The sequence below is a fragment of the Chiloscyllium plagiosum genome, chromosome 19 (assembly GCF_004010195.1).
Source record: "Chiloscyllium plagiosum isolate BGI_BamShark_2017 chromosome 19, ASM401019v2, whole genome shotgun sequence".
Taxonomy (NCBI): Eukaryota; Metazoa; Chordata; class Chondrichthyes; order Orectolobiformes; family Hemiscylliidae; genus Chiloscyllium; species Chiloscyllium plagiosum.
This window is the reverse complement of record NC_057728.1, coordinates 30,801,333-30,813,489: the sequence shown is the minus strand read 5'-3', so window position 1 is coordinate 30,813,489 and position 12,157 is coordinate 30,801,333. Positions and strand designations below refer to the sequence as shown.

The following is a 12,157-nucleotide window of genomic DNA, read 5'->3' as shown; positions in this document are numbered from 1 at the left end:
GTCAGTTCCTCTCTCATGCTCTCATAATTACCTTTATTCAACTGTAACACCATTACATCCGATTTTGCCTTCTCCCTTTCAAACTCCAGACTGAACTCTATCATATTATGGTCGCTACTTCCTAAGGGTTCCCTTACTTTTAAGATCTTTTATAGAGTCTGGTTCATTGCAAAGCACTAGGTCCAGAATAGCCTGCTCTCTTGTGGGCTCCATGACAAGCTGTTCCAAAAAGCCATCCTGTAAGCATTCCATGAATTCCCTTTCTTTAGATCCACTAACAACATTATTTACCCAGTCCACCTGCATATTGAAGTCTCCCATGATCAATGTAACCTTGCCTTTCTGACATGCCTTCTCTATTTCCCGGTACATGTTGCGTCCCTGGTCCTGACCACTGTTAGTAGGTCTATACACAACTCCTCTTATCAAAGTCAGTAAGGACAAGGGAGCAGCTTGGAAAAAGTAGTTGACTAGAAAATATATTTTAAAGATCAAAGAAATGATGTCAAATCAACTTTAAGTTGAATGAAGTTCATTGGCTTTAAATGCTGGTCAGTTTGGACAGGTCTTTTTTAAAATGGAGCTAAATGGATCGAAATAAGACTAGTTGGAGTAAATACTAACTGACATTATTAAATGACAAATTTATGGGATTGTGTGATCTGTGTTCCACCAGAGACAAAAAGAATTAAAGCCAAGGTTATATTTGCAATAGTTACTAGAATCTGATCAATAGCTACTTATGTAGATCAGAATGGTAAATTATATTTTTGCAAAACAATGTATGATTAGTGTAATTTGTCTTGTTAAAGATATGCTTATGCTATGTGGTCTTGTGGAAGTCCTGCAGGGTGAGATGCCAGGTCGGTAGGCTGCCAGAGTATAGGTGTCATTAATTACTACGATCATGAAATCATTGTCTATGCAGTTACGTAGTCAAACGGTCCCGAAATATTAGAGACCTGGGGCGTTTCTTCCTTGACCAGCTGTGGAGATGTGTCAGTGATGTGTTCACCAGGTTATGCTCCTAAACATAATCTAGATAGAGAACTCACTGAGATGAAACTTACTGAGTAGGTGGAGAGTGCAGGTGAAAGCTTTGTCGAAAAGGGTTCAGTGACTTCCTCCTCTGAGGGAGCAGTGGAGCTAAGGGTTTTTGTGTTTGAGGTTCCCTGGCTGTTACCAATGACTGCATAAGAGAAAAGATGGAAGTGGTTGAGGAAGAGGGCTAAAGGTTTGTGGAAGTTAAGGTTGACTTAACTTTTGTGGTAATTGGAAAGCAGCGCACACAATGAAGCTCACTGATTTGATTGCCCATTGAGGACTCCCTGCTTCCACATGAGTTGTCATTCTCTTCTCTGGCCAGGTAGAGACCTTTCCCCACATATGAGATGTGGAGCCTCAAGCCTACCACTTCCTACTATTTCTGTATATCCTGGCCCAAATATGGAAACATTTCTCCTGCAATGGGTCAAAATGAGATACTGAGTAGCACCATATATGAAGAGCATTTCTGACTTGGAGCATCTTTTGTGGCGTGCAGCTGGGCATTAAATTAAAATGCCAGCAGCGTTGACACCAGAAGTTTCTCGCAGCAGGCAAAAAAAGGCTTATGCCCGAAACGTCGATTCTCCAGTTCCCTGGATGCTGCCTGACCTGCTGCGCTTTTCCAGCAACACATTTTCAGCAAAAAACTCTCCAGCCAAGGGATTCCATGAGAATAGTGTCATCCAGTTTGGATACATAAGTAATGAGGTGAATGTTAAGTTCACCTTACATTTAATGTCTAGGGTGACATTGACAAATCAAACTTTTAGAAAGTTGCAGAGTTGGAGCAGACAACATGGCTAGAGTACATAATCTGGTCACCCACAAGTGCTGCGCAATCATCCTTTGATGAAAAATCCATCTGCTTGTATTGATGGTTCAAGTGGATATAAAATACTTAATGAAATGTGCGAAATAAAAAGCAGGACATTCCTAACGTTTAAACAAAAATTCTACTCTCCCCTTCAATTATTTTTATCATCACACCAAATGTGTGCACTTATCAACTAAAGAAGTCTATTCAATCATATTCTTGAAAGCCTCTATCAGATCACACTTTCATCATGCCAACTCTGCTGGAAAAGTCACAATTTTTTAAGTCTCACTTCATAATTTTGCTGGTTGAGCATGCCAGCTCACTCCCCTGTCTGAGCTGCTCTTCATGATAAAGGTTGCTGCCACCATCCATTTCAAATGTAAAAAAACTATAGGACTTGCTTGGTCCAGTGCTGTAAAGGAAATCCACTTCCTGGTCGAAGTAAAGTCTCTTGTGGCTAACAAGATAAAGTTTATTAGCAACTGGTTACCTGTTACATTGATGTGACAGACATCGCCACAGATTTTGAGGAGGATAAGATGTATTTTTTTTTCCCCCTTTTGAGATCCTATGCTGTTCTGATGCAATTTCAGTTTGTATTATCCTAATGAGCTGCTCAGTATTCACTCTTCAGACCCTTTTAGACACATTGAAAACTAATTTCAATGTAGGTCACTGCTTTATATCTCCATTTTATTCTGCAAAACTTTTTGATGACTTTATATATTTTGTTGTAGTCTTGCTATGTTTATTTAACTATACCCACCAAAGTGGTGTCACTTGCAAGTTTTGGTATCGTATACCCCATCCTGATTTCAAATGATTTTTGAAAATAGTGTACAGCAGCACCTCTGATCTCAGTGGAACACCAGTTTTCACCCTTGCTAGTCAAAATGATATCTTTAACCTCTACATCTGTTCTCCATTTGGTAGCCAGTTTATGATCCAGTTTACTCACTGTTTCCAGACATGACATGCTCCAAACTTATTCATGAGTTTAGTAAGTGGTATGATATCCAAAACCACTTGAGAGTTCATTTACATTACATGCACTACATTACCTTCTGTTACTTCAAATCATCCAATGAAGTTGGTCAAGCATGATCCTCCCTTTGGGAATCCATTCTTTATATTTTTTTGTCCATTAATGCTTTGCTATCACATTTTTGACTAAGCATTTCAGACTTCTTCCTCCCATTATTGAAGAATTTGTTTTATAGATCCCTAAATTTGTTCTGCCTCAACTTTTGAATGGGAAATAAAACTTGCATTTATGTAGTGCCTTTTCCCTCTACATTCCTTTATTCTTCCATAGTTAAGGTAATATTGTACTGGAATAGATCTGATATTGGAGGTTGGTTGCATGGTTCACAAAAGAAATTTAATAAAATGTTCAAATAATATTGCTTTCAAGTACAATGACATGCTTTAATGAAATGTTCAATTTTAAGGGTATACTGGGATCTGGATTTGCTCTCAAAGTCCAACAGAAACAACGTCAGAAACATTTCAGTCGGCAGATACCAGCTGCTGCCTCCCTCATTCAGGTATGCATTGCAAATGTGATGTAAAAAGACAATTGTCATTATGAGCCATAAGAAAATTGAAATAGGGTATGATATTGTCTTGCAATTGATAATTCATGTTGCTTAGGTATCTGCTGCTTTTTCTCTGTATATCTCACTAAATATTATTTTCCCTCATCAAATGGTAGAGAAAAAATTCCAGTGGTTATTTTCTCCCATTTACTTCAATCGTACAATCGGAAAGCATTTTTAGCTTTTCATTATAGGCTGCAGAAGTGTATACGTTGAAACTTTGAGATTATTTACCAAATGAAACATTTAAAATGTGTGACTAAATATATTGTATTCTTAAATTTGGAATTTTTAACCTTTTTAATATCCTGTAATGTCAGAAAAATGATACTAACCGCTCTTCGTATCCAGATTAAAATGTGTGCAATGTTAAGCCAATTTTGCTAAAAACAACAGAAAACCTTTTCTTCAAATGTTTGAAAAGTAAGTTTATATTCTATTTCTTTCCCAATTCTTTAAATGGGAATATCTGCCTATACACTATCATGAGGAATATTACAAAAATGCTGCTATTACAGCTGTATCTAAATTAAAGCCAGTAGTGTTTAGTGGAGGGTTTTCAAACTTATGCCTTTCAAGCCTCCCATCCTAGAATTCTCAATTCTGGATTTTCCTTGTTTAAATTTTCTGGTTCTAGAGGTTTTGAACCCAGACGTTGATTTTAGTGTATGTTGCAGCACTTTACATTAATCCTAAACCTGGATAGCAAAATATGTTATTATCTCAGCAACTTGAGATAAGCAAATTTACACAGATTTTAAACTTTCGCAATTTTATTGAGGCTTTTTCCCCATTCATTTGTTATAACTTAGGCAAAAGATCATAAATGATGAAAAATCACTGTCTGCATTGTTTATCTTGTATCCTTGGACATCCAGTACCACCTCACTCCATCTCTCTCAACTCTTTTACTGTCGCAAAATTATTCGATTCTTTATCCAACATTCAGTTGTGGAAGTGCAGAAATCCCTTCCATCTAATTTCTAAGAAAACTGAAGCTATTATTTTACAGACTGACCTCCAAATACTGTTCCAAAGTTACTGATACCACTCCCTGGCAATTATTTGAAACTAAGCTAGAGACTTTGTTTGCAAAACCTTCCATGACTCTGCTCGCGCTCTTTTTTTTTTCCCTGCTGCCCACTCCCACGCCATTTTCTCCAGCTCCTTCACCCTCCTAGATATCTGTACTCATCTCATCCTGGCTTTTTGTTCGTTCCCAATTGCCTGGGATTCAAGCTCATAAATTCCCTTTTTGCACCTCTCTACCTCATTAAATTTGATTTGATTTTGATTTATTACTGTCATATGTACCAATATACAGTGAAAAGTATTGTTTTGCATGCTATGCAGACAAATCGTGCTTTAACTACATTCTGGTAATAGAACGGAATGTAGAATATAGTGTTACAGCATTGGAGAAGGTCCAAAGAAAGATCGACTCTAATATATGAGAGATACACCCATAACTCTGATAACAGAGAGGAAGAAGCTGTTCTTGAATCTGTTGGTATGTGTTTTCTAACGTTTGTGTCTTCTGTCCTTTGGAAGAGGGTATAACTGGGGTGGGAGGGGTCTTTGATTATGTTGGCTGCTTTCCCGCGACAGTTGGAAGTATAGACCGAATCAGTGGAAGGAAGGCTGGTTTTTGTGATGGATCAGACTGCATTTAGAATTCTGTAATTTCTCGTGGTCTTGGTTACAGCAGTTGCCATATCAAACTGATGCATCTATAAAAATTGATAAGAGTCATTGTGGATATGCCAGATTTCCTCTGCCTTCTGAGGATGTTGAGGTGTTGATGTGGTCTTTTGATTGTAGCATCGAAATGGATGGACCATAAGACCAGAAGACACAGGAGCAGAAATTAGATCATTTAGCCCATCAAGTCTGCTCTGCCATTTAATCATTGCTGAGATGTTTCTTAATCCCATTCTCCTGATCTCTCCCTGTAATCCATTCTCAAGAACCTATCTATCTCAGTCTTAAGTATACTCAATGACCTGTCCTTCACAGCCTTCTGTGGCAATGAATTCCATAGATTCACCACTCTCTTGCTAAAAAAGTTTCTCCTTATCCCTTTCTGAAAGGTCTTCCCTTTACTCTAAGGCTATGCCCTCAGGTCCTATTCTCTCCTACCAATGGAAACTTCTTCCCAACATCTACTCTGTCCAGGCCATTCAGTATTCTGTATGTTTCAATTGGATCGTCCCTCATCCTTCTAAACTCGATGGGAGTATAAAGCCAGAGACATCAAACATTCCTCATACATTTAAGCTTTTCATTCCTGGGACCATTCTCATGAACCTCCTCTGAACATGCTCCAGGGCTAGTACATCTTTCCTGAGATATGGGGCCCAGAACTGCACACATTACTCCAAATGTGGTCTGACCAGGACAAATTGTTGGCGATACTTAAACTTAAAGCTCTTGATCATCTCCTCTTTATGCCATGAAGCTCTCTATCTCTTTCCTGTTCTCTATCTCATTGTTTGAGATCCAATCTACTATGGTGGTGTCATCAACAAATTTATAAATAGAGTTGAAGCTGAATTTGGCCACACGGTTGAGAGTGTAAAAGGGGTACAGTAAAGAGCTGAGTATGCAATCTTGCAGGGTGCTGGTGTTGATGATTATTGTAGAGATGTTGTCACCTATCCTTATGATTGACTTCCTGACCTGCAGACCACAATGATCCAGTTGCAGAGGAGGGAGCAGAGCCCTCGATCTGAGTCTGGAGATGAATTTATGTGGAATTATGGTTTTGAAGGTAGAGCTAAATTGAATAAAAAGGAGTTTGATGTCGGTGTCTTTGTTATCTATTTGTTCCAGGGATGAATGTAGGGCCAGGGAGAGATAGTGTTTGACGTGGACCAATAGGTGAATTGTAATGGATCAAAGCAATTTGGAAGTTTGGAATTTGTGTGTGCCATTACTAACCTCTCAAAGCACTTTATAATGATGGATGTCAGAGTTACCAGGCAGTAGTTATTAAGGCGAAAGTGAGGACTGCAGATGCTGGAGATCAGAGCTGAAAATGTGTTGCTGGAAAAGAAGAAGGGCTTATGCCCGAAACGTCGATTCTCCTGTTCCTTGGATGCTGCCCGACCTGCTGCACTTTTCCAGCAACACATTTTCAGCAGTAGTTATTAAGCCACCTTGCTTGATTTTTCTCTGGTAGCTAGATGATAGTGGTCATCTTAAAGCATGTGGGAACCTCCCATCAGAGTAAGGAGAGGTTAAAGATGTCAGCAAATACTCCCACCAGCTGGTCCATGCAGGATCTGAGTGCACAGCCGGCAACTCCATCCAGGACAACAGCTTTCCATGAGTTCACTCTCAAGAAGGCTGATCTGACATCTGTGGTGGTGACAGTGTGTACAGGTGCACGTGAGGCTCTCTGGGAGGTGACATCATTTCACCGATCTTCTGTTTAAAATGAGCATCGGATGTAATAAGGGATGTGATGTTGTCAGTGATTCTACTCTACTCAAATTTGTAGTCCATTATATTGTGTCAGCCTTGCCCCAGTCGATGTGTTTTCATGTAGTTAGTCTGGGATTCTAGTTTAGACTGGCATTGTCTCTTGGCATCCCTGATGGCATTCATCATCATCCTCCTTTTGAGGCATTCCTTGAAACCAAACTTATTGACTAAGTTTTTAGTCATCTGATCTATCATCTCATATTTACGATGGTACTTTGTGTAATTTCTTTTCTAATGCTTCTTTGAAGTACTCTGGGATTTTGACATGAAAGGTAGTACAGAAGTAAAAGATGTTATTGCTAGTATAAGTAGTATTGGAGAAGTTAAGATGACTTAAAATGCCACATTGCCTCAATATGAGCTTGAGTTCTCAGGAAGTGGCTATAGAGACAATGGATTTATTGATTATGACCTTTTTGAATTCCTTATGATCTTATTGGATTGGCAGATAGTGAATGTAACAATAAAGATGGGTGAGAAATAATAAAAAGGCAGCCAGTTAGCCTGACATCAGGCATAAGAAAAATGCTGGAATTCATTATTAAAGAAGAAAATAATATGATTAGACAGAATTAGCATGGTTTTAAGAAAGGGAACTTGCATTTGTCAAGCTATTGGAATTTTTTGAGTTTATAACTAGTAGGATAGATAACTTATGTACTGATTCTACATTTTCAAAAGGCATTTGATAAGATGTCTTGGGAAAATTGTTGTACGAGTCTAGACTCAGCAGGGTTAGTGGTGGTTAATGGATTGAAGATTTGTTAAAGGGCAGAAAGTAGAGAGTATGAATAAACAGGTCATTTTCAGTTTGGAACTGTTACTATGGAGAGAAGTGGTAGGATCAGTACTTTGGTCTCAGCTATTTATATCTAATACACTGGGACCCAGCTTTAATGGGGTCTGTGGGATCTATGCCTCATGGTAGCTTTACAGTGGAGAAAATGTTATGATGAGGCTATTTTGGAAACACGAAGCCAGTAATCAGAAATGCAGTAACACAAAATGAGCACTCATTAAGTGAATTTTAAAAACAAATCCTGATTTCTTTAAACAAATAGGGATTTAAAGTTTAGCAGCAATTTTTCTTTCTATAAGGTACTTTACACAAAATTAATTCATTTAAGAGTTTCAGTTGCAACATTTCCACTTACTGCAAGTCTTAATCTGCTTTCATTTCTGATTCACTTATTTAAAAAATCAATGGGAAATACTTTCTGCAATCCTTGCAATAATAATGTTCCCTGCAGTCTCATTCAATAAAGTCAGTTTTAAATTATCACGAGAAAGTATATTATATAGGTTTAAAATTGCTCGAATATCATAACAGCATAAACAACATTATTAATTTAATAGTTAATAGATTAGCAATTTGCTTGTTTTGCTTCACATTATTAAGAAAATTTATCTCTAGTATCATTGAATGAGGTGTTATGTACACAAAATTAGCTTCAATTCTACTGATTATAAAGTATGAATCTGCCACAAGTTCAAATGGACAAGTACAAATAAAAATATAAGCGATGACAGCATAATGTTCAATGTTGTTCATCAATTTGACTTCATCACCTTCATTTGGAGATTATTCATCAAATATTAATGATAAAAATATGTACTGAATCATCTTTCAGTGTCATTTTTGGAATCCAAATGAATCTGCGTTGAATTGGGTTTCGTGCAATAAAACACCATACTGTAGTCAAGGTCTTAACGATTTAGATGAGGGTACTGAAAATAATGAATTCAAGCTTGTTGTCATTTTAGATTTACCCCTTCTCCTTAAACCATGTCCCCCAGTTCTGAACTCCCCCACCATTGGAAACATTGTTCTCCCCCAGTCCAACACTGGTACCTCCACATCATCCCAAGAAGCAATTTAGTAAACTTTCACTGTACTCCCTGTGTAGCAAGAACACCTTTCCTCAGATAAGGAGACCAAAACTACATATTATATTCCAGGTGTGGTCTCACCAATGCCCTATGTAATTGCAGCAAGGCATCCTTGTTCCTTTACTCAAATCCCCTCATTATGAAGGCCAATATACTTACTACTTTACTGCTTGCTGCATCTGTGTACTTACTTTCCATGACTGGTGTACAAAGACAAAGTGTGGTGCTGGAAAAGCACAGCAGGTCAGGCAGCATCTGAGGAGCAGGGGAGTCAACATTTCAGATATAAGCCCTTTAAGAGGAATGTTTTCCAGCACCACACTTTTCGACTCTGACTCTCCAGCATCTGCAATCCTCACTTTCCCCTGGTGAACAAAGACACCCATGTCTCATTTAAATATTCCCCTCTCTCAATTTACAGCCATTCAAAGTGGATAATTTTTCAAAAAACTGAAAGAACTGCATTTGAATCTTCACTATTCAAGGCCCAAACATAACTTCCAGGTGAGGCAGTGCTTTCCCTGCATTTCATGCAGTCTAGTCAACTGTATTGACTGCTCACAAATGTTCTCCTCTACATTGGGGAAATAAAGTACAGAATGGGTGACCACTTCTCAGAATACCCTGAGCTTCCAGTTGCAGCCACTTTAACACCACCACCTTGTTCCCTGGCAAACAGCTCAGTCTCAGTCTTGCTACAGTGCTCCAATGAAACTCTGCAAGTTGGAAGAACAGCATCTAATTATCTGCTCGGGAACTCTATAGGCTTTTGGACTTGATATTGAGTTCAACAAGTTTGAGCACCTATCCCCATGGTTTCCCCACCCCCTTGTTATCACATCGGCTGCTAACCCACACTACCAATTGTCAGCCAGTAATGGTCCCCATCTCCTTGGACTCTATCTCCACCTATTGTTTAATCTCACCCCATCCCCCTCTTAGCTACAATTGGTTCTGTAGAAGTGTCACTGGACCCAAGATATTAACACTGATTTCTTTCCACAGATGCTGCCAGACTTGCTGAGATTTTCCAGCAACTTCTGTTTTTGTTTGGATAACCTCACATTTATCCACATTATACTGCATCTACAATGTATTGGCCACTCACTCAGCTTGTCCAAATCACACTGCAACATCCCTGCATCCCCTTCACAGCTCGTCCTTCCATCTAGCTCTATATCATCTGTAAATTTAGAGAAATTATGTGTAGTTCCCTCATCTAAATCCTTAACCCGAGCTATTCAGTGTATATGTTATAATATTGATCCCTGCAATGACTGAGTGCCATTATCTGCCATTCAGAAGAACCATTTATTCATAATCTTATTTCCTATCTGCTAACCAATTCTCTATACCTCTCAAACACTACTCCAAATACCGTATCTTTAATTTTACACATTAATCTCTTTTATGTGGGACTTTGTTGAAAGCTTCTGAAAGTTCATGTAAACCCCATCGACTGGCTCCCCCAATGAAGTCTACTAGTTATATCCTTGAAGAATTCCAATAGGTTGGTTAAGCATGATTTCTCTTTTGTAACTGACTGTGACTGATTCTCCCATTGTTTTCTAAGTGCTGTGCTACAAAATTCTTGACAATGTACTTTAGCATCTTCCTCACGACCGACATCCGATTCACTGGTCCATAATTCTCTGGTTGCTCTCTACCTTTCTTTTTAAATAGTGAGATATGACTCTAACCAACAATTCAAGAAGGCAGCTTAGCATGACCTTCTCAAGGTCAACTAGGCATAGGAAATAAATGCATACTCATCAGTAATCCAAACATCCCTAAATGTATTTTTAAAAATAGCCAATGAATATTTTTTAGCTTCTATTAGCATGATTTCCAGCTCTCGTCTTCTATTGATGATATGCAAGCTCCAAAAGTGGTATTAATTCTTCAACCATTGCAGGTTTCCCCTCCAATTTCCATTTATTTCAGTTTTGCTGACGTTCATTGATACCACACTTGAATGCTGTCTTGATATAAAGGACTTTCACCTCACCTCCAGAATTCAACTTTACTGTCCATATTTTGACCAATGAGCAGATTATCACTGTGTAAGTTGCTACATATCTGTTGATACCTTCCATTACTTCAATGATGATTGAGCATAGACTGACAGTTGGGTGGATTGAATTTTTTTCTGCTTTTTCATGGACAAACATATCTGATGCCAGTGCTGTAAGTGAATTGGAAAAGCTGGGCTAAGGGTAAAGCTTATTCTGGAGCACTCATCCTCAGGATTGCAATCGCGATATTGTCAGGACTGAAGATCTTTGCTGTATCCAATGTCTTCAGCTGTTTCTTCATTTCACGAAGAGGTGAATTTATTGAATACCTACTTGCATTGTGATGTTGGGACTTCAGAGGAGGCTGACTTCAATCATCCACTTGGCACTTTTGGATGCAGATGGTTGCACTGTCAGCCTTGTCTTTTGCACAAACACAGCGGGCTTCCACATCATTGAGGGAGAGGATATTTTTGGACCCTGCTCCTCTGGTTAGTTGTTTAGTTGACTACTTATGACAGTTAAAAATCACACAACACCAGGCTACAGTCCAACAGGTTTAATTGGAAGCACACTAGCTTTCGGAGCGTCGCTCCTTCATCAGGTGGTAATGGAAGGCTCAATCCTAACACACTGAATTTATAGCAAAAATTTAGTGTGATGTAACTGAAATTATACATTGAAAAATTGATTGTCTGTTAAGCCTTTCATCTGTTAGAATACCATGATATTTTCACTACTTTCATGTGTAAATCACAAAACCTTTTTTAAAAAGTTGCGTTCTCAGGTTAGCTGTTAACAATGGTGATAGCGAGACAATATGTTGAAGGTGTTAGCCCCCTGTGTTCTCTGTCTATGCCATGATGTTTAGATTGATTCTAATTTAAGAAGTGAGATAACGGAGTTTTACATGAATGCATGCAGTTTTTGAGCAAAGTACAATGTAACCCTGCAAGTACAAATTCACCCCACTAAGTATATGTGTGCATGTGGGTCTTTGTCTGTCTGTCTGTCTGTGTGTGTGTGTCTGTCTGGGTTTTGGGTTGTGAGTGTGAGAAAATGTATGCGTGTGTATGTAGTGAATGCAGAGTGTCTTAAGTGTGTGTGCGTGCGTGTGTGTGTCAGTCAGTCTCACTCACTCACTCTCTTTCACTCTCTCACTCACTCTCACTCTCTCACTCACTCTCACTCTCTCACTCACTCTCACACTCTCACTCACTCTCACACTCTCTCTCTCACACTCTCTCACACTCTCTCTCACACTCTCTCTCACACTCACTCTCTCACTCTCACTCTCACTCTCA

At 38.7% G+C, this 12,157-nt stretch overlaps 1 protein-coding gene across 19 annotated transcripts in view; it reads left to right on the top strand.

The window, feature by feature from the left end:
• kcnq1.2 (potassium voltage-gated channel, KQT-like subfamily, member 1.2) overlaps positions 1 to 12,157 on the top strand; it is a 590,999-nt gene that overhangs the window by 71,235 nt on the left and 507,607 nt on the right. For all 19 annotated transcript variants that reach the window (XR_006314489.1, XR_006314490.1, XR_006314492.1 and 16 more), the window contains one exon: positions 3,316 to 3,411. Coding sequence is in view for 14 of the 19 variants with exons in the window: in XM_043709475.1 (XP_043565410.1) it covers positions 3,316 to 3,411 (96 nt within the window). In the remaining 5 variants the exon portion in view is untranslated. The remainder of the gene's footprint in view (positions 1 to 3,315; positions 3,412 to 12,157) is intronic.